The following is a 23,143-nucleotide window of genomic DNA, read 5'->3' as shown; positions in this document are numbered from 1 at the left end:
ATATAATTGTGTAGTTTTAAATATATCAATTAGGTTTGGGGTGGGTTTGGGGTAGGGTATCATTTTTACCAAATCCGAACTCAAAAATTAAACTCAAGTAAAATCCAATTACAATAAACTTTCCCTATTAAATTAGGCTTTAGTTGACAACCCCATATTAATTACAAGCCAAGAGTACATCTCTGCCCAAATGTCTATAACCATTAGACAATTTATAAAAGAGTAAATACTCATTTTAGAGTCACTCATATTTTTTATCTTTACTAGTTTAGTCTTTCAAAAAAGAAAAGACCTAAAGTGGTCCCAAAAATTTCAAATGTAGTTCAAATTAGTCTTTTTTAGCATGTTTAACAACATTTGATAGGAACTAATTTGACTCCAAAAAAGACTAATTTGACCAACATTTGAGGGACTAAAATAAGTATTTACTCTTTATAAAAAGGTGATCAACATTCTCTATATGATTTGAACAGATAAAGCAAAGAAGTCTGATCCTCATCCACCAACAAATCACACCTCATCAATGCATTGATAGTTGATATTATATATTCAAGAAGTTTCCAAACCAAACAACTTACTTTTGAAGGAGTATACTCACTCTAAATGTGTAGAAGCAAATCATATTATGATTGCTCTTCTTGCAACAACAAATTGTAGCTTTCCCTAGGATGTAGATACTCTGTCCCACTTCCTATTCCCAAATTCTGTTCCGATCCAATCAACTTTAAGCAAGTAATATAGAAATATAATATTTTGTTTTAATAAAATTCTTTTTTGTTTATGTGTCACTTTTTAATTGGTATGACAGAGAATTAGTACAGGCTTTGAGACAGATAATCCTGTTTTTTCTAACCATATAAGATCTTGAGTTTCCTGCACTCCATACCCATATATTTGGTCTATTTGATATGATAACTACATTATTCAACAAACCCTCAAATATCCTTCAAGTTCTTCCTCTCAGACAAATAGTGATCTATGTCAGTTCATTTTCAAAGACCATATGTTCTGATATGATAACTACAGTATTCAACAAACCCTCGAATATCCTTCAAGTTCTTCCTCTCAGACAAATAATGATCTATGTCAATTCATTTTCAAAGACCATATGTTCTAATATGATAACTACATTATTCAACAAACCCTGGAATATCCTTCAAGTTCATTTCTCCATTTTTATTTGGTTTATTTCAAGTTAGGATTTAACTCATTTCCTTATAAGTTTTATCTCATAGAATATCTCTTTATTGCTTTTAGTTTATGCAATAACTTAGTTTAATTCTAATTGTATAGGAGAAACTCGATGCTAACACATTCCATAGTGATGGAATACCACCTGCCATAAAAGAGCCATGTGATAACCTAGTGGGAAATGAAGTTCCTAATGCAATAGAATGTGTTACTCCTATTGCGGCTCCTTTAGTTGTGAGCAATGTAGAGGCTGAGAATGTTGAAGTGGTCCATGTAGAGGCTGAGAATGTTGAAGTGGTCCCTGTAGATGCTGAGAATGTTGAAGTGGTCCATGTAGATGTTGGGGAAGAGGAAAAAACTAATGAAGAGAAAGATGATGAGCATAAGAGTAATGAAGATCAAGTTAAGTCAAAACCCATTGAAGAACCTATTCAAGGGCAAGGTGATGACCAAGTACCAACCAATGATATTAAGACTTCCATGGAACCACAGAAGAATGATACAAATGGGACTAATCCTGAGTCGATGGAACGTAAGAGGAAACAGCCAATGGAAGAAATGGGTGGTCCTACAAACCAAGCACCAAAGTTAAATGGTAACCCTCACACTAATATCAATTATATTGAAACACAAGTGGATAGTGTTGTAAAGGCAATCAATGTGCTTAACAATATTGCTGGCATGGAAGTTGGTGGTTCTTTGTGGTGCAATGCTCTTTATTTGCTTGAGGATCCGGTGAAAAGGACAATGTTCCTTCAAATGGGGGATGATGCTTGCAGGTTGGCTTGGATAAATTTTAGGTGTAAGATGGGCATGTAAAATATTATTATATATATGATCTCTTTCTTACTCTTTAGTTCGATGCATTTCTTTAATTAAGTGTGCTGATATACACTTAAATATGGGAACTATGCCTATGTTTTATTGGGCCATTGTGGTTCATGAACTATTGAACTTCATGGTTGTTTTGTGTTTGGATTTGTATGATTTTAATATAAGACCTTGTAGTTAGACTTATGTATTTATTAATTTTAAATACCAATTTCGTCTTTAATGTCTTCAACGTGGAGTGGAATCACGTTAGTCTGTTTCATTTTGTCAGTTAATGAATTTGGCTACATGTGTCATCGACTGCTGAAATGGCTCAACATTTTATGTCCATGGTAGCAAATTTGACATGTCACTAGATGATGTGTTTAATTTTTCTTCTCGCTTTATTTAAACAAAGCAACATCATTTTTGTTTATAATTTTTAAAATAAATATTTTATTAAAACGACGTCCCTTCCATTGATTTTTTTTTTAAATTCATTCCCTTCTCCAATTCCCTACAACGGCTCTCACTAGTGGCTTCTCGAGTAACCTTTTCATTGCCTCAAAACCCAGCTCTCTCTATGACTCTCTCCATTTCCACCATTTTCTCAAGGACTAAACTTAGGTGCAGTACCTTAAGTGTTGATGATATTAGTAACAAATCATATCATGAGACATGTAAATCTTTTTTCACCTCAACATCAACCAATAAAAACGTGTTAATAGTGTTAACTCACTTCTGACCCTTCCTCTAGATCTTCCTTTTTTTTTTTGAGGCAAGGTGCAAAGCACCACGAAATTTATTCAAAGAAGAAAGGAAGCATTACAACTTAGTGAACCTATAGTTTGGCAAACCCAACCAATTTCTATTACAATCCGAAAAAACTATAGAAGGCATTGAATCCCACCAAGTGAAAGTTCTAGATTTCAATCCATGATTAGCAAGAATATCAGCACATGAATTCCCTTCCCTGCAAATGTGGGAAACCTTCCATGACATATTAGCAAGTAGCTTTTTGCAAATACTCCACCTAGAAGCTAGGCTCCAAGGAGGAAGGATCGTGCCTTTGAGAATTCCCACCACTAGTGTAGAATCACTTTCAATCCATAAAAAGTTCCAGCAATGAGCATAGGAGAATTCAATTGCCAATAAGGCTGAAAGCAACTCAGCATATAGAGCATAATTAATGTCATAAAAAGCAGAAAAACAAGCTATAAATCTGCCAAGATGATCTCTGAAGATGCCCCCTCCTCCCGCCAAACCAGGATTGCCCTGAGCAGCACCATCGGTATTAACCTTCAGCCAGCCTATGAGAGGTGTGTGCCATATTATCTCCCTTATAGAGGGGTTGTTCTTAAAACGAGGATTGATGTTCAAGCTCCTCAAAATCGCAAATTCGGATGGATTGTTGTTTGCATATGATTTGCAATTAGCAGCAGCCAAAGAAATTTCCAGTTTTAGCATGTCCAAGGCTCTAACCATAGGGATGAGGATGTTGTCAAATCTCGCTTTGTTTCTGCAAAGCCAAATCTTAGCAATTAGAAGAGTTATGCAGATAGATAGGACTTCTTTAGAGCTCCAATCAGAATTAATTGTGTTCCATAGAGCCAAGCAAGAAGATGTATCTATGTTGATGGTGAAGGTGTGGTTTAGCCAGAACCAGAATTGTTGAGTATAAGAACACTGAAGGAAGATGTGATTGGAGGACTCAAGATTACTATGACAGAGACTGCACATTGAAGCAATCTTGCATCCTCTTTTCTGAAGGTTCTCGTCAGTGGGAATTTTGTTGTGCTTCCATCTCCAGGCAATGAATGATTTGGAAGGAGGGATTGAATTTGACCATATTTCCTTAAACCAATTGATTGGGTTCTGATTGTCAGAAAGATTGGAGTAGGCTTCCTTTAGAGTTAGATCTCCAGTGGTTGTTCCAAGCCAAACCATCCTGTCCTCACTATTTGGAATTAATGTTCTCGAAATAGCTTTGGAGACAGTTGGGAAGATCTCCATCAACTGCCTAGGGATAGTCCACCTACCCTGATGGATGAAATCAGAGACATATGTTGCTTCACATTCCTTTCTTTATTCAATTAACATTATTCTCTTGCTTATTCAATTCATACCTTTATCATATTTCCCATATCTTGCCCCAAGGAGAACAAACCAAGATAATCAATTTTCATATTGCATCGTCAAATAATGCAAATTTCAGATATCATAGCCTCAAAATTCATCATTCCCCTTTCTTTGTGTTCCTCATCATATTCCCATTATTCTTTCTCTCATCGGAATTAATCTCTTTCTCTCTCTAAATTTCAACATTGATAGCAGCCCCTTCCCCTCATGAAGGAATGGATGAATATATCCTTTTATGGAAAAAAGTGATTCTCTGTGAACTAAATTATGAATCTTTTCCAAAAATATATATAAGGACTTGCCATCATGTAAAGCACCTCTTCACTGAACTTTTTGTTGCAACACCTATATACGTGTCTTTTCATGGTGCCACCATATGACATAAAAAATTAAATGAAAGTTTGAAGTCATGTGATTTACTATTATAGGTTGAGAATGAAATGGATTTAGTAGTAGAAGCTTTTTTAACTTTTGGCTATGGAAATTGTGTTTCAAATTCAATTTGTCCTTTCTGAGATGAGGTGAAACATAGAAATTATGAAAATGTATGAATTGAAGAAGTGGGAGAATGGTCATTGAATAAAGAAGAGGAATGTAAAGCAATAAACAAAGAAGATTCAAAAGGTTAGATGTGAGTTAACATTGTTAACATGTGTTTATTGATTGATGCTGAGTGGTAAAAGGTTTACATGTGTGATGATATGATTAGGTACCAGTACCATCAACACTTAAAGTATTGCACCTAAGTTTAACCATTTTCTTAATTCATTCTCTTCCTTCCAAAGATACCTTCCTTTGTAACTCCTTCCTCAAATCCATTTTCATTGTGACCGTTCTAGTTGTTGTTCATGAAACTGAGTAAAAACAAAAATCCTATCTAAGTGGTGGTGGTAGGGTTTTATACTCAAGTGGCTCCAAACTAGGACTGATGCTTATCGACTTTCCACTAACCAATATTATGTACATGATATCTTATATATGAGAAAAAACTTGCTTAGATATAAGCTTAACACATCATATTTAAATATATTCAATTGTACATTAACAAATCATTATATTGTGGGTCCCACTTTATCAATATAGATTTTTTCTCTTTTCTCTTTCCTTTTCTCTCTTCCTCTCCCCCTCAATGGCAACCTACCACTAACAACAACATTATTTCCCTTTCTCTCTTCCTACCCTTCCTTGTCCCATTAACATTACAACCAGATTAAATTAATTTAAGTGATCACGCTATTCTTGGCCAACCACTACACTATTATTTGATATGTTATAAAACCAAACAACTACTATTTGGATGTTCCTTATCACAAACAATTTGAACTAGCTACAATTCTCAACTTTTCTTTGGATTATCCTATTATTAATATTTTATTTCTTATGTCTCAGATTCTAATCTTTTATTTATTAGAAGCATAAAACGATAGAGAAAGGGGAGATAGGGGAAGAATGTTGTTGGTGATGGTGGTAGGTTGCCATTGAGGGGGGAGGAAGAGAGAAAGAGAAAAGGAAAAAAAAAATGAATCGATAGAGTGAGAGTCACAGTATAATCATTTGTCAATGTGCAATTGGATATTTCTAAATATGATCTGTTAGGCTTGCATCTCGACAAATTTTTCTCTTTATATAGAATCAACTAAGAGAATAATATATCTCATGTTACATGGAAAGAAATTATCTTCTTAATCCAATAATATAATGACATATATCCTCTCTCTTTTTAATGTTTTATTAAATTGTCAAAATGGGGAAATTGATAATTGCTCAAAAAACGTGAAGATTTATTAGAGTGATAGCTTTGTATATGTTATTGTACATCTGATAACAAAATATCATTTTCAATGAATTATATGCTCTGCTTTGACTTGCAAAGCCTGAAGATGCAAAACGTGAAAGAGGGAGCCAAGTTTCGTATAATGACTAGAGGAAAACGTCCACCACTGTCGGTGATGCATAGACACTGAAATGACCTAAATGCCATCGGATCTGGTCTGATGGTTCAAGATGCGATGATAGTGAGGTTGAATATGGTTCCTGAAGTAGTGGCCGATAACATAAATTCAACGTAACAGTAGCTCCTAGATGGTTTGTGATGAAAGATGTAACAATGGTATTTAAGGTTTTTTTCTGTGATTTGTTTCTTCATCTCTTATACTTTCTATGTGGCTTATGAAGTGTGCAATGGTAGGTGGAACATGCATCAATTACAATATTTGCAATATTTATAAATTTACAAATTCATTAAAAAAATCAATCAAAATAATATTTTTGTTCTCAGTTATACAATAACATAAAGGAAACTCTCCACTTCTACAAGTCCTTTGAGAAATTATTAATTTGTTATATTTTGATAATAATAAAAACATTAAAAAGAAAGGACCAATGATTTAAATTGCAGCCACAATATTGTGGTTGTCGTGACTGACGCAACTGCATTGAATCACATTGATGCGGTCGCATTGGGCCGTAACGCAACCGCATTGGACCACAATGCAACTGCACCGGACCGCATTTGGACCACATCATGCCGCATTAAATTCAGAAATAGTTTTTTAATCACAAAATAATTCATACTACAATTTCCGCACCCCGCATCACAACGACCGCAATCACAGTAACCACAACCGCTACCACAATTCCAACTGCAATTTAAAACGCTAAAAATGACATATATCATTATATTATTGGATTAAGTGGATAACTTCTCTCCTTGTAACATTGTAAGAGGAGATATATTATTCCTAGGGATAGGAATACGGGCTTGGCCATATGGGCCAACCCGTTTGGATTGGCATTTTTAGCCGGTCGGGTTGGAGATTTTATCCCAAAAACTCATATTCAACCCGGCTTCAAAGCCCATTTTTTAGACGAGCCAACATTAAAAAAAGAGACCAGGAACATGTTTTAGGCTTTTAGTTTAGGGTTCAAAATCAAAACAAAGACAAAAAGGGGTCTAAAAGTGGAAACATCTTTTTTCAACAAAGCATCTAATGTTTAAAACTTATGAGTTAGACCTTTATTGAGAACTATGAGTCTAAAAGTTTAAGACTATGTTGGTTTGTTGTTTAGAACTTACAATTTTTAAACTAAGATGGTATGCTATTGTGAGATTGTGGACTTTGATTTGTGATATTTTATTTTAAAAGACATTTATGAGGCATGATGATTATTTATTTTTGAAATTGTGATTAAATTTATTATAAAAGTGTGTTTTGAAAGAAAAAAATAGGTCAACCTTGCCAAATATGGGTTGGTCTGACATTTTGAAACCTTTTAGCAAAAAAGGTCTGGGCAAACCAACTAATATCTTGGCAGATTGGCCTATATTGCCACCACTAATTATTCCCATAAACTAATTTGGGGAAACAAGGAATCTAAATCCAACAACTAATTTTTATAATGTTTAAAATGAAAATTCAATAATTCGTGTAATATGATCGGCAACATCCATGACAAAGATATTACAAAAATAATTAGTTAATCCAATTTTATTATCATTTAAAAACCAAGATATTAAAGTTTTTATTTATTGAAGATATAATAAAGTAGTATAAAGCAATGAGCAGAAACAAAAACTCAAATATGAAAATTGTTAGGGGCATTATTGTAAAGACAATATTATTGTAAATGTAGAATTGTAATTCAGTTAGGTGGATAGAATAGAATTTGGAGGGAAAGTTAGTTTCGTTTGTTGAACTTGTATAAGTAACTTGTAAAACAAATTACTACATATTCGTTGACATTCATTCCAAAAATACACTCTTCTTCTTGTAATTCTTGATTCATTCAATCACATAGTTCAAGTTCTTCTTCTTCATAAGAATTTATACTTCTTATTCTTGGAATTGTCGAATTCTTGGTTGGATTCCTCGATTCACTTACAACCATATCAATTGGTATCAAGAGCAAAAAAATTCCTGGGAGGAATCATGGCAGATGTTACACATATGCAAACAGCAACATGAGAGGTGGAGGAAAGGTTGGAAAATCGCATCCCTAAAAGGTTGGAGTTGAAGTTGGTGGAGTTGGATGGATCTTTGCAAAGAACATTAGGGGGGGTCTTTGAAAGACTCTGTTGAAGAATTGTTGCAAAAACATGAGAAGGAGGAAATTTCAACATGGAGATCAAAACATTACCAAACAGACCGAGGGAATAGGCAAGGAAAATATTTTCTTTATTCTTACCACACTAGGTTATCCAAATCAATTTCCCAAGATTTAGTGAGGATAATGTAAAAGAATGACTTTACCAATGTGAGACATACTTTATGATTGATGATACAGTTAAGAATTTAAAGTCAAGCTAGCTATTATGCATTGCCTGGATGGGGGGAATATGCAAAGGTAATCATGGAAGGATTTGGTGAGGTGTGTGATGATCGCATGGCTGAGTTGATGTAGTTGAGGTAAAAGGGTTCAATCAGTGAGTACCATGAGGAGTTTGATGTCATCATTACTAGATTGGACCTCCCAACAGAATATACCTTGAGTTGTTTTTTAGGTGGGTTGAATAATGAGGTGCAAATGATGGTAAGGATGTTCAAACCACAATCAGTGATAAAGGCTTTTGCATTGACTAAGCTATATGAATCTTCTCATAGTAGTACTGCTCAAGTAGGGTTGACATTGAAGGCCAAACCCTTTGTACCAAAAGTCATTGATAATCCTTAAACCAGGTAGCACCACAGAACCAGACAAGCCAAAACCAAAAACAAGGTTTGTAAGGAATTTATCCCCAACTTCCATGAATGAGAGAAGGAATAAGGGGTTATGCTACTTTTGTGATGAACCTTATTCACCTTAGCATGGGTTATCATATAAAAAATTGCAAATCCACCTCTTGGAAGTGGAAGATGTTGAGGATGAAGGGCAAGGCCTGCTAAGTCCTAATGAAGATGCAAGGGAGCAATGTGAGGAGCCTCAAATCTATGTCAATGTCTTGACTGGGTACCAAATTTTAGAACTATGAGGGTCACATGGAGATATCAGAAGAAGACATTGCATATACAGGTTGATAATGGTAGTCCTCACAATTTCTTGGATATCAATATGGCCAAACAGGTGGGATTCAAGATTGATGAATTACAACCCTTAAAGGTTATAGTGGCATATTGAACCAAGGTGCAGATTTTTCATGTTGTTAGGCACTTTAGTTGGATCATACAAAACACTACATTCACCTATGATGTTATGCTAATTCCACTAGGATTTTGTGATCTGGTTTTAGGGATAGAATGGTTGGTCTCATTGGGGGATATCACATGCAATTTTGACAAGTTGTCTATGGAATTTTCTGTGCAAGACAAAAGACATGCCATAAGGGGTTCTTCTCAGTTAGGGTGTAAGACTGTTAAAAATCAGCATGTGGAGAAGGTTTTGAACAAAGGAGTGCAGTTGTCTATGATCCAAGTTTGTGCTGAAGAAGGGTATCTGCTTCACTATTTGACTACTCATGCTTGGCAACAATAAATTCATGGGTTAATTGATGATTTTCTTAAGCATTATGCAGATTTGTTCAACATACCTAGTTAACTACCACCTAGGAGAGAAGGACATGATCACAAAATTCCTTTTGACGCAATTCACTGATCTTGTGAACAAGAGGCCATATAGGTATGCTAAACAACATAAACATGTTATTGATAAGATAGTGCATATGATGCTAGAAGTTTGAGTTATACAGAGTAGAAATAGTCCATATGCTAGCCCTGTTATTTTGGTGGGAAAGAAAGATGGATCATGGAGGTTATGTGTTGACTATAAGGAGTTGAACAAAGGAACAGTAAAGGGTAGATTTCATATTCCTTTAATAGATGATTTGATGGATGAGCTCCATGGATCTTGTGTTTTTTTTTTTTCAAGATTGATTTAAGGGTTGGATACCATCGAGTTAGAATGGATCTTGTGGATGTACACAAAACTGCCTTCAAGACTCATAATGGTCATTATGAGTATTTGGTAATGCCCTTTAGCCTTACCAATGCACCTGTTAGCTTTCAAAGTTTGATGCATTCAGTGTTTAAGGAGTTTTTGACGAAATTTCTCTTGGTATTCTTTGATGACATACTTATATATAGTCATGATTTGAATGAATATCTTGTCCATTTGGAGAAAGTCTTAGTTGTTATGAGGAATCATAGTTTGTTTGCAAAACAGTCAAAATGCTATTTTGGAGTCTCTAGAGTAGAGTATTTGGGCCATTTTATTTCAGCAGAGGGGGTATCTACTAATCCTGCTAAGATCAAGGCAGTTCATGATTGGCCAATACCTGTTGCTATCAAGTAGTTGAGAGGATTCTTGGGTTTGGCTGGATACTATAGCCGGCTTGTGAGGAATTATAGGATTGTAGCAAGACCTTTGACTAATATGCTCAAAAAATAAGACTTCATATGGTCTGAGTCTTCCAAGTCTGTAGTCTAAGAGCTAAAACAATTACTATGTTGTGCACTAGTATTAGCATTGCCTGATTTCTGACAAGAATTCATTGTGGAAGTGGATGCCTCAGGTCATGGAATAAGTGTTGTGTTAATGCAAGCCCATCGTCCCATTGCCTTCATCAGTAAGTTATTGAATCAACAACAACAATCTCTCTCCACTTATGAAAAAGAGCTCATAGCAGTAGTTTTTGCAGTGCAGAAGTGGAGACACTACTTGTTAAATAGGAATTTCCTCATTAGAACTGATCATAGGAGTTTAAAGTACATGTTGGATCAAAGGTTTACAACTGCTTTTCAATAGAAATGGTTGATTAAGCTAATGGAGATTGATTTCTCCACTGAATTCAAACAAGGAAAAGAAAACATGGCTACTAATGCACTATCCAGAAGGGAGGAAGTGGAATGTTTGGCTTTGGCGGTTCATGATATTCACTATGATATATTGACTAGGATCAAAACAACCTGGACACATGATCTAGGCCTTGCAAAAATCATATCTCATATATAATTGGACTCAACTTCACATAAAAGTTATATTTAGGATGGTGTTGAATTAAGAAGGAAGGGAAAACTAGTAGTTCGGTAGGATCTGGCACTAAGACAAGAATTGCTAGAATGGTTCCAAAATACTGTTGCATGGGGCATTCAGGTAGAAATTCTACCACTAAAAGAGTCAAATCTATGCTACATTGGAAGGGGTTGAACAAGGATATCAAGCAATTCATTCAGCAATACCAAGTATGCCAATAATGCAAGTATGACATATCTGCCAAACCTGGTTTGTTGCAACCCTTGCCCATTCCTGGACATGTTTGGCAACACATTACTATGGATTTCGTAGAAGGCCTTCCTAATTCGCAAGGTAAACATTTTATCTTTGTTGCGGTGGATAGGCTTAGTAAGGCTGCACATTTCATGTCTTTATCACATCCCTATACTGCTAGAATTGTGGCTCAATCCTTTATGGATAATGTTTTCAAACTACGTGGTTTTCTTGACTCAATAACAAGGGATAGGGACCCCATTTTTATTAGCTAGTTCTGGCAAGGTTTGATGGCATTCCAAGGAGTTCAACTCAACCTATCTACAACATACCATCCTCAAACATATGGACAGACCGGGATGATGAATAGATGCCTTGAAACCTACTTAATGTGCATGTGTACAAATTCTCCACAACAATGGCCAAATTGGTTACCCTTGACTGAATGGTGGTATAATACTACCTTCCATACTTCACTTCAAGCAACTGTATATGAGGTAGTTTATGGACAACCTCCACCTGCTTACCTTCCTTACTTGCCAGGGGAGTCTAAGGTGCAATTGGTGGGCAGAAACTTAGTTAAAAGAGAGGAGATGCTCAAGGTTTTCAAATTCCATCTCATGAGGACACCAAATAGAATGAAGCAGAGGGCTGATAAGCATAAGAGTGAGAGAGGATTCCAGGTGGGAGCCTTAGTCTATGTTAAACTTCAATCCTACAGGCAGATATCAATGACTGCAAGAAGGAATGAAAAATTGTCTCATAAATATTTTGGACCCTTTGTAGTATAAAGCAAAGTATGAGTTGTAGCCTACAAGTTTCAACTACCAGATCATTCGAGAGTGCACAATGTGTTCCATGTCGCCCAGAAGCATATTGGTCAAGCAGTTGCTTCAACATCAATTCTTGTAAGCATAGTAGAGGGCACTACTTATATAGTTGAAAAACTTGCCTAGATACAAGCCCAATACATCATAATTAAAGACATTTAGTTTCACATTGACAAATCATTATGTTGTAGGTCCCACTTTATCAATATAGATTTTTCCCTTTTATCTTTCATTTTCTCTCTTCCTTTCCCCCTCAATGGCAACCCACCACTACCAACAACATTATTTCCCTTTCTATCTTCCTACCATTCCTCGTCCCATTAACATTACAATCAAATTAAATTAATTGAATTAATCACACTATTCTTAGCCAACCACTACACTATCATTTGATATGTTATAAAACCAAACAACTCTAATTTGAATGATTCCTTATCACAAACAATTTGAACTACAATTCTCAACCTTTCTTTGACTTATCCTATTACTAATATTTTATTTCTTCTGTCTCATAATCTATTCTTTTATTTATTAGAAATATAAAATGAGAGAGAAAGGGGAAGAATGTTGTTGGTGGCAGTGGTAGGTTGCCATTGAGGAGAGAGAGGAAGAGAGAAAGAGAAAGAGAAAAGGAAAAAAATTTGAATAGATAGAGTGTGACTTACAGTATAATGATTTATCAATGTGCAATTGGATTTTTTAAACATGATACGTTAGGCTTGTATTTGGGCAAGTTTTTCTCCTTATATACAACCAACTAAGAGAATAATATATCTCTTATTACAAGAAGAGAAATTATCTCCTTAATCAAATAATATAATCATGTGTGTACTTTCTTTTTAATGTTTTTTTTTAATTTGTCAAAATGGGGCAAATTGATAATTGCTCAAAAAAATTGAAGATTTATTGGAGTGATAGCTTTGCTTATATGATTGTACATCTGATAACAAAATATCATTTTCAATGAATTATATGTTTTGACTTGCAAAGTCTGAATATGCAGACCATGAAAGAGGGAACCAAGTTTCATACAATGACTGGGGGAAGACATCCACTATCGTCGATGATGCACAAACACTGAAACGACATAAATGCCAATGGATCTGGTCTGACGGTTTAAGAATGATGATAGTGGGTTGAATCTGGTTCGTGCAGCAGTGGCAGAGAACCTGGACTCAACGTAATAGCAGCTCCGATAAGAATGCTAATGAAAACCGAACCTATGGGTACCCGCCTGAACAAGGAAAGCCAATGTGATTAGGTTCGGGTTTTACCCAGATTTAATTTTTGGGTTCGGGTTTAGTAGAGCAAGGACCCTACCCCGAACTCGCCCTAGAGTAATGTAATTCAATTTAAAATTGAAAGTTCGATCATGTGTCCATTGTTTTTAATTTCAAATTTTAATTTACATACTATTGGCTATTCATACATAAAATAAATGAAATAATATAAGAGAAAATAGAAATGCTAGAGAAAAATGAAACAAAAATAATACTGTAACTTTTCTTAGTACATTTATTATTTTTGGGTTTTTTATTGGGTTCGGGTCCCAAAACCCGACAGTTTCGGGGGTGATATCCTTATTTTCAATCTCGTTGAGTTTGAGTTTAGATATGTACTACAAACCCGACCCCCGACCCCCGATCCGCCTTGTTGTCATTCATAAGCTCCTGGATGGTTTGTGACAAAAGTAGGAATGATAATAGGGTGGGTCAAGGTCGGGTTTGCACTTACTCAATCCTGTACCTGAAATTCAAAACCTAAACCTGAACCCAAACCCGCAGGGTTTTGGATAACCCGAACTTGGTGGAAAACCCGAAAAACTAAAATACAATCATATATTATTATTCAACCAAAACAACGTCAACTTTAAAAATTTGTAAGAAACATATTCAATGGTCAATTAAAGAGTAAGTAATGGTCAATTAAAGTGCAGTGCCACCCGTAAGTAAAGAGTAGAGAAACTAGGTTAGAAATATTCAATTAGATATATTAATTTATTTAATTATTCAATCAAGGCGAGTTCGGGGTGAGGTATCACATGTATCAAACTCGGACCCGAAATTTAATATCAGGTAAAACCTAAACTTGTACCCAGTAGCAACGGGTTTAACTCATTAGATTTAGGTTGAGTTCGGACGAGTACCTACGAGTGTGATTTTCATTGTCATCCCTAAACAAGAGATGTAACAATGGTAGGTGGAACGTGCATCAATTACAATGTGTGCAATATTTATAAATTACAAATTCATTAAAAAGATTCAGTCAAAATGATATTCTTGTTCTTAGTTGTACAATAACATAAAGGAATGCCTACGCTCCTACAAGTCTTTTGAGCAATTATTTATTTACCCCATTTTGATAATTAAAAAATTTTAAAAAGAAAGGACATATGTATCATATTATTAGATTAAGGGGATAACTTTTCTCCTTATAACATTGTAACAGAACGTCAACTAATTGGGGGAAACAAGGTATCCAAATCCAACAACTGATTTTTATGGTGTTTAAAACGAAAATTCAATAATTATTGTAAAATGAACCTGCTATTGAATAAAGAAATTATCTAACTTTTTCTATGCACACCAACATCCATGGCAAAGATATCACAAAAATAACCATGTATGTCAATTTATTGGTAATTGTATTGGTAAATGTCAAAATAAGGCGTCGAATATTATATAAATTTGCCTTTTTATAAAATTATGACTAATTGATAAAGAAAGTTGATAGACAAATTGAAATATAAAAAATCTTATCTCTATGCTTATCTAAGTAGGCCAATCCAATTTTTAGAGAAAAACTCACCAATAGTCATCATTTTAGGTAACGAGTAACTTAGGTTGACTTATGAATAAAGTCTTAGATATCTCTAAAAATTATGAAAAAACAATAGACACAATGTTTTTTTTTATAGAAAACAAGAATAAAATTTATACAACAAAATGAAAAGATTATTTCTCATTCTACCTTTTAATTAATTCATACAGCGGTTAGTATATAATATTTTATAAGATAACTTTGTTTCAATAAAGTAGACCTAAATTTTTTTTAGTTTACATGAATTTGAGATTTGAAGTTTCATTGTGATCATATTAGTCAATTATGATTCTTTTTTTGATTGAGATGTATGGATTAATGGGTTTATATGTCTATATATATATCTTGATCATGTTGGTGTATTATAGAAAATGTGCAAATCTCTATTTGTCTTTATCATTCTACTAGTTTCTTCCTTTTTTTGTGTTGGCATCGCCCACTAATTCGAAACTTTGTGAAATAACTCCGATGAGAAAAAAAAAGGTGTTAAGAGAGGTCCTATAATTCTAGAAGCGCTTGCATGGATATACAGAGGTTTTAGTTGGACAATAGAATTCTATTTGAACTTGCTATCTTATAAATTATGAATCAATCATTTACTAACTGAACCATGAACCATGAACATTGATTTAATTCTTCAGGAAAATAGTTTAGCCCAAATCCATAAATAAATAAAAAGACATATAAATACAAAACTATGAACCCAAACAACATGCGAAACCGCTATACCTAGCTTGAGTCCGTAGAATTTCTTCAGGTGAGACAAAATTCGAAGATTCTCGCATTTCCAATTCCATTTTCACCTTTCATCAGAAACCCTTCACTTACCGAATGGCGATTACAACTCCAATGGATATAGTCTCATACATCACCATCAGAGGCACCAACAAGGTCGTAAGAGGTAATCATCTATACCCTTTTCTCCTTACACCAATTCAATTGCGTTAATCACTTCAAAATCGTTTCTTTTGATGATAAAACAAATGGGTATTGCTTAAAATCACGTGGGTATTGCATGGATTTCATTAAGTTGATGTTACTCTGTTCTCATTACATATACCCTGTTGCGTAAACCATTTCAAAATCGATCCTTTTTGTGCAAGAAACCGAATGTAATTATTTCGTTTGTTATTATTTTTTGCAGTTGGGGATTGTGTGTTGATCCGTCCTTCGGATGGGAGCGATCGGGCGCGTGTGGCGCGTGTGGAATTGATTGGTCGGGATGATAACAACAATGTGAATGTACATGTGATGTGGTATTATAGGCCTGAAGAATCTTTTGCGGGACGGAGGCAGTTCCATGGAGCAAGGGAACTTTTTCTCTCTGATCAATATAGTGTTCAGAGTGTTGACAACATTCAAGGGAAGTGTAATGTGCACTCCTTGAAGAACTATACTGAGCTTCGGAATGTAAACGCTTGGGATTACTTTTCTAGGTTTTGTTACAATGTTTCTACTGGCACATACACGCCCGACCAAGTTGCTGTGTGAGTTTTTTTTTTTTTGTTTTTTTAGTAACCCTCAATTCAGTTGTGTGCCGGACAAATTATGGTATTTCAGATAGGTCCTTGAAAGTTTGTTCACCAATTAAGTTCTTGAAATATTAAAAGTATAATCGGTTTACTATCTATATGACAATGTGATCACATTTTAATTCTTTCAAAGACTTTTTTGTGATAAAAATATTTCGAGAATCTCTATGAAGACAATGTGATCACATTTTAATTCTTTCAAAGACTTTTTTGTGATAAAAATATTTCGAGAATCTCTATGAAGACAATGTGATCACATTTTAATTCTTTCAAATACTTATTTGTGACAAATATTTCGAGAATCTATATGAGGAAGCATGATATTTGCAGAGCTAAATTAACGGTTTACTATCATTTTTCCCGGGACAGAATGGTGGTGTTTTAGGCTTTTGGCATTGGAAATGGTGGGGGAGGGGAGTTATGTTGTTGATTTGGTTTTATGTTTTACAGGTTTTGTAAGTGTGAGTTGCCTCAAAACCCGGATGAAGATAATTGCTCAAAAAAATTGAAGATTTATTGGAGTGATAGCTTTGCTTATATGATTGTACATCTGATAACAAAATATCATTTTCAATGAATTATATGTTTTGACTTGCAAAGTCTGAATATGCAGACCATGAAAGAGGGAACCAAGTTTCATACAATGACTGGGGGAAGACATCCACTATCGTCGATGATGCACAAACACTGAAACGACATAAATGCCAATGGATCTGGTCTGACGGTTTAAGAATGATGATAGTGGGTTGAATCTGGTTCGTGCAGCAGTGGCAGAGAACCTGGACTCAACGTAATAGCAGCTCCGATAAGAATGCTAATGAAAACCGAACCTATGGGTACCCGCCTGAACAAGGAAAGCCAATGTGATTAGGTTCGGGTTTTACCCAGATTTAATTTTTGGGTTCGGGTTTAGTAGAGCAAGGACCCTACCCCGAACTCGCCCTAGAGTAATGTAATTCAATTTAAAATTGAAAGTTCGATCATGTGTCCATTGTTTTTAATTTCAAATTTTAATTTACATACTATTGGCTATTCATACATAAAATAAATGAAATAATATAAGAGAAAATAGAAATGCTAGAGAAAAATGAAACAAAAATAATACTGTAACTTTTCTTAGTACATTTATTATTTTTGGGTTTTTTATTGGGTTCGGGTCCCAAAACCCGACAGTTTCGGGGGTGATATCCTTATTTTCAATCTCGTTGAGTTTGAGTTTAGATATGTACTACAAACCCGACCCCCGACCCCCGATCCGCCTTGTTGTCATTCATAAGCTCCTGGATGGTTTGTGACAAAAGTAGGAATGATAATAGGGTGGGTCAAGGTCGGGTTTGCACTTACTCAATCCTGTACCTGAAATTCAAAACCTAAACCTGAACCCAAACCCGCAGGGTTTTGGATAACCCGAACTTGGTGGAAAACCCGAAAAACTAAAATACAATCATATATTATTATTCAACCAAAACAACGTCAACTTTAAAAATTTGTAAGAAACATATTCAATGGTCAATTAAAGAGTAAGTAATGGTCAATTAAAGTGCAGTGCCACCCGTAAGTAAAGAGTAGAGAAACTAGGTTAGAAATATTCAATTAGATATATTAATTTATTTAATTATTCAATCAAGGCGAGTTCGGGGTGAGGTATCACATGTATCAAACTCGGACCCGAAATTTAATATCAGGTAAAACCTAAACTTGTACCCAGTAGCAACGGGTTTAACTCATTAGATTTAGGTTGAGTTCGGACGAGTACCTACGAGTGTGATTTTCATTGTCATCCCTAAACAAGAGATGTAACAATGGTAGGTGGAACGTGCATCAATTACAATGTGTGCAATATTTATAAATTACAAATTCATTAAAAAGATTCAGTCAAAATGATATTCTTGTTCTTAGTTGTACAATAACATAAAGGAATGCCTACGCTCCTACAAGTCTTTTGAGCAATTATTTATTTACCCCATTTTGATAATTAAAAAATTTTAAAAAGAAAGGACATATGTATCATATTATTAGATTAAGGGGATAACTTTTCTCCTTATAACATTGTAACAGAACGTCAACTAATTGGGGGAAACAAGGTATCCAAATCCAACAACTGATTTTTATGGTGTTTAAAACGAAAATTCAATAATTATTGTAAAATGAACCTGCTATTGAATAAAGAAATTATCTAACTTTTTCTATGCACACCAACATCCATGGCAAAGATATCACAAAAATAACCATGTATGTCAATTTATTGGTAATTGTATTGGTAAATGTCAAAATAAGGCGTCGAATATTATATAAATTTGCCTTTTTATAAAATTATGACTAATTGATAAAGAAAGTTGATAGACAAATTGAAATATAAAAAATCTTATCTCTATGCTTATCTAAGTAGGCCAATCCAATTTTTAGAGAAAAACTCACCAATAGTCATCATTTTAGGTAACGAGTAACTTAGGTTGACTTATGAATAAAGTCTTAGATATCTCTAAAAATTATGAAAAAACAATAGACACAATGTTTTTTTTTATAGAAAACAAGAATAAAATTTATACAACAAAATGAAAAGATTATTTCTCATTCTACCTTTTAATTAATTCATACAGCGGTTAGTATATAATATTTTATAAGATAACTTTGTTTCAATAAAGTAGACCTAAATTTTTTTTAGTTTACATGAATTTGAGATTTGAAGTTTCATTGTGATCATATTAGTCAATTATGATTCTTTTTTTGATTGAGATGTATGGATTAATGGGTTTATATGTCTATATATATATCTTGATCATGTTGGTGTATTATAGAAAATGTGCAAATCTCTATTTGTCTTTATCATTCTACTAGTTTCTTCCTTTTTTTGTGTTGGCATCGCCCACTAATTCGAAACTTTGTGAAATAACTCCGATGAGAAAAAAAAAGGTGTTAAGAGAGGTCCTATAATTCTAGAAGCGCTTGCATGGATATACAGAGGTTTTAGTTGGACAATAGAATTCTATTTGAACTTGCTATCTTATAAATTATGAATCAATCATTTACTAACTGAACCATGAACCATGAACATTGATTTAATTCTTCAGGAAAATAGTTTAGCCCAAATCCATAAATAAATAAAAAGACATATAAATACAAAACTATGAACCCAAACAACATGCGAAACCGCTATACCTAGCTTGAGTCCGTAGAATTTCTTCAGGTGAGACAAAATTCGAAGATTCTCGCATTTCCAATTCCATTTTCACCTTTCATCAGAAACCCTTCACTTACCGAATGGCGATTACAACTCCAATGGATATAGTCTCATACATCACCATCAGAGGCACCAACAAGGTCGTAAGAGGTAATCATCTATACCCTTTTCTCCTTACACCAATTCAATTGCGTTAATCACTTCAAAATCGTTTCTTTTGATGATAAAACAAATGGGTATTGCTTAAAATCACGTGGGTATTGCATGGATTTCATTAAGTTGATGTTACTCTGTTCTCATTACATATACCCTGTTGCGTAAACCATTTCAAAATCGATCCTTTTTGTGCAAGAAACCGAATGTAATTATTTCGTTTGTTATTATTTTTTGCAGTTGGGGATTGTGTGTTGATCCGTCCTTCGGATGGGAGCGATCGGGCGCGTGTGGCGCGTGTGGAATTGATTGGTCGGGATGATAACAACAATGTGAATGTACATGTGATGTGGTATTATAGGCCTGAAGAATCTTTTGCGGGACGGAGGCAGTTCCATGGAGCAAGGGAACTTTTTCTCTCTGATCAATATAGTGTTCAGAGTGTTGACAACATTCAAGGGAAGTGTAATGTGCACTCCTTGAAGAACTATACTGAGCTTCGGAATGTAAACGCTTGGGATTACTTTTCTAGGTTTTGTTACAATGTTTCTACTGGCACATACACGCCCGACCAAGTTGCTGTGTGAGTTTTTTTTTTTTTGTTTTTTTAGTAACCCTCAATTCAGTTGTGTGCCGGACAAATTATGGTATTTCAGATAGGTCCTTGAAAGTTTGTTCACCAATTAAGTTCTTGAAATATTAAAAGTATAATCGGTTTACTATCTATATGACAATGTGATCACATTTTAATTCTTTCAAAGACTTTTTTGTGATAAAAATATTTCGAGAATCTCTATGAAGACAATGTGATCACATTTTAATTCTTTCAAATACTTATTTGTGACAAATATTTCGAGAATCTATATGAGGAAGCATGATATTTGCAGAGCTAAATTAACGGTTTACTATCATTTTTCCCGGGACAGAATGGTGGTGTTTTAGGCTTTTGGCATTGGAAATGGTGGGGGAGGGGAGTTATGTTGTTGATTTGGTTTTATGTTTTACAGGTTTTGTAAGTGTGAGTTGCCTCAAAACCCGGATGAATTCATGCTGCAATGTAAACAGTGCGAGGATTGGTAAAATCACTTTATTCCATAGTACTTTGTTTACCATTAATATGTCTGTGTGAATTTTAGTAATTTAGATGTATAATTTGAGCATTAATGTGTTATTTGCTTTCATGAAGGAATTGTGAATGGTTCGGCACCTGCAGAGCCATCTTAAATGTTTTTTACCCGAAACAAGAAAGAAGCCCTAGGAATATGTTTTCTGCAGTCTAATATTTTTCATCCGCTCATTTAGTTCCTATGTCTTAGCCTTACAACCCAGATTACCTCATAGTGCAGTGTGTGCGTACTCCCGAGTCTTGACCTTCTGCTTGTTCATCAATAAAAAACTATAAAAAACAATGCAGGAATCAAGGAAATGTGAATGATTTTCTATATGCAACTAAGTTGGTCATGCCAAAAAAATTATCACTTCAATGGAAAATGAAATATGCATTGTGTTGAAACTACCGACGTGTCAATAGTTGAACGATGCAGGGGCTTATTCCTTTTGTGGTTTCATCAACTCTGACCGTATTTGGCACCACACGTTCATTAATCTCATAAGATTGTTAAATTTAAGGAGTATTATGTTGTATTATTTGGTATCCGCTTATGTATATATAGATTTTATGAAAGAAAAACATTTCCATCTTTGTATATTTCTTGTAGGTTCCATCCCTTGTGTGCGGGCTTGACTATTGGATATGCAAAGAGATTGGAAAACTTTGTATGTTCAGATTGTTCATCTGATGAGGCATAATGAAACCTCAGGCTACTTTTCCTGAATCACCGGCATCTGATCCTGCATCAGCTACCGTATGATTTTGCATATACTTTTCGCTTATTGGGTAAGAAGTGAAAGTTGTAGTTATTTTGGGAGTCATTTAGAGTCGGTGTTTCCTGACTGGTTTTCATTAATCTGAATGGATTAAGCTTGTGGATGGATAAAATCAAATTGCAGATATTATGACAGCCATTTTTAAGTTTTAAATATACTTTTGATACTTAACTTTTTTGTGTACTTTTGTCTGGCAACCTTAGTTTGATTTTGCTCTGTAATGCATGGGCACATGCTTCTGCTTTATGAACTCGGACCGGTTGTGTATCGCGTTTGGGTTCAGGTTTGTGATGGATATGCCCGCTACCTACCATTTCCATAAAAAAAAACATCGTGGCTTCGGATTGGGGTACGTTTTGGCTTCTTTTTTTGCCTATGTGTTCGTCTGTTCTCTTACCTAAATGGAGCCACACACACATAAAACCCTAAATCCACACTTATTTGTTCTCTCACCTAAAGGGAGCCAAAGAAGTTTAATGGCAGTGAATCGTGCTGCATTTGCGGAGGAGGGGATTGTCTCCTCCCCGTGATACCATACGTGGTCAATTTGTGGCCATATCGGATGGTTTTTATAATTGGCATACTGTATCGTTATTGGATTTTCTCCGTGCATTAATAAATCACTTTTTTCTTTATGTTAAAAGCAAAAAAAATTATATGTAATAGATTTTATTGTCCAGTAGATATAAAGTCTTTTCAAACTATTTTAATTCCACTGGTCTTCGAATTACTTATAGGATAGCATTTGTACATCACGGATAAAGATTTGGTCGAGAGAGATTTTAATCTTTATTCGTGATGCACAAATTTCAGTCAGGTCTAGAAATTTACATGAGAGATTTTTTAGATAAGTTTGAAAATTGCTTATGAAATTAGACAAGTAGAAACAAGTATACATTTTTTCCTATAGAATTGTTAATTAACTTAGATGAGTGAATTAGAACTATACATATCAGTATATTGAGATTATTCAATATTATGATACTTGCATTGAGTAAGATGCATATTTTTTATCATGATATTGAGCTTTAGTCTTTCTTCAAAGTTAGTCTTCATGCTTCATTGATCATATATATGCATGATCTTGCTATTGTTGAAGACAATATTGATAAAGTTCAATCATTACAAACACTGAAGATTCTAGATTAAATTCTATGATTGAAACTTGAAAGTATATTCTTGATACTTCACTTGTTGGTTGTCATTGAAATGCTTTGAACTTATATTTTTTCAGACAGCCAATCATGATCTTTGATGAATGATGAAGATTCTTGTGATGATTTTTTCTTCAGTCGAATTCAATGTTGATACATTATGATTAGACATAAACTTAGGATAGTTCTTCATGTGTCTTTTATCTTGTCCATTGTCTTGTTTTAAGCTAGTTTTTTTTATTAGAG

At 34.4% G+C, this 23,143-nt stretch overlaps 3 protein-coding genes across 3 annotated transcripts in view; all 3 read left to right on the top strand.

Annotated features, from left to right (window-relative positions):
* The window catches only part of LOC109333863, a 9,125-nt gene extending 6,941 nt beyond the window's left edge, over window positions 1-2,184 (top strand). Inside the window, exon 5 of the mRNA XM_019569445.1 lies at window positions 1,294-2,184. Within this exon, the coding sequence (XP_019424990.1) occupies window positions 1,294-2,010 (717 nt within the window). The 3' untranslated portion in view covers window positions 2,011-2,184. The remainder of the gene's footprint in view (window positions 1-1,293) is intronic.
* On the top strand, window positions 15,592-17,389 carry LOC109333889 (chromatin remodeling protein EBS-like). Its single transcript, XM_019569469.1, has 4 exons — window positions 15,592-15,891; window positions 16,135-16,477; window positions 16,973-17,066; window positions 17,288-17,389. Exons 1-4 carry the CDS (start codon window positions 15,822-15,824, stop codon window positions 17,387-17,389), a joined length of 609 nt encoding a protein of 202 aa, XP_019425014.1. The 5' UTR covers window positions 15,592-15,821.
* LOC109334678 (chromatin remodeling protein EBS-like) lies at window positions 19,504-22,222 on the top strand. Its single transcript, XM_019570566.1, has 4 exons — window positions 19,504-19,853; window positions 20,097-20,439; window positions 20,864-20,932; window positions 21,575-22,222. Exons 1-4 carry the CDS (start codon window positions 19,784-19,786, stop codon window positions 21,663-21,665), a joined length of 573 nt encoding a protein of 190 aa, XP_019426111.1. The 5' UTR covers window positions 19,504-19,783; the 3' UTR covers window positions 21,666-22,222.

The sequence above is a fragment of the Lupinus angustifolius genome, chromosome LG19 (genome assembly GCF_001865875.1).
Source record: "Lupinus angustifolius cultivar Tanjil chromosome LG19, LupAngTanjil_v1.0, whole genome shotgun sequence".
NCBI classification, from domain to species: Eukaryota; Viridiplantae; Streptophyta; class Magnoliopsida; order Fabales; family Fabaceae; genus Lupinus; species Lupinus angustifolius.
The sequence above is the reverse complement of the archived record's forward strand: the minus strand, read 5'-3'. Positions and strand labels throughout refer to the sequence as shown.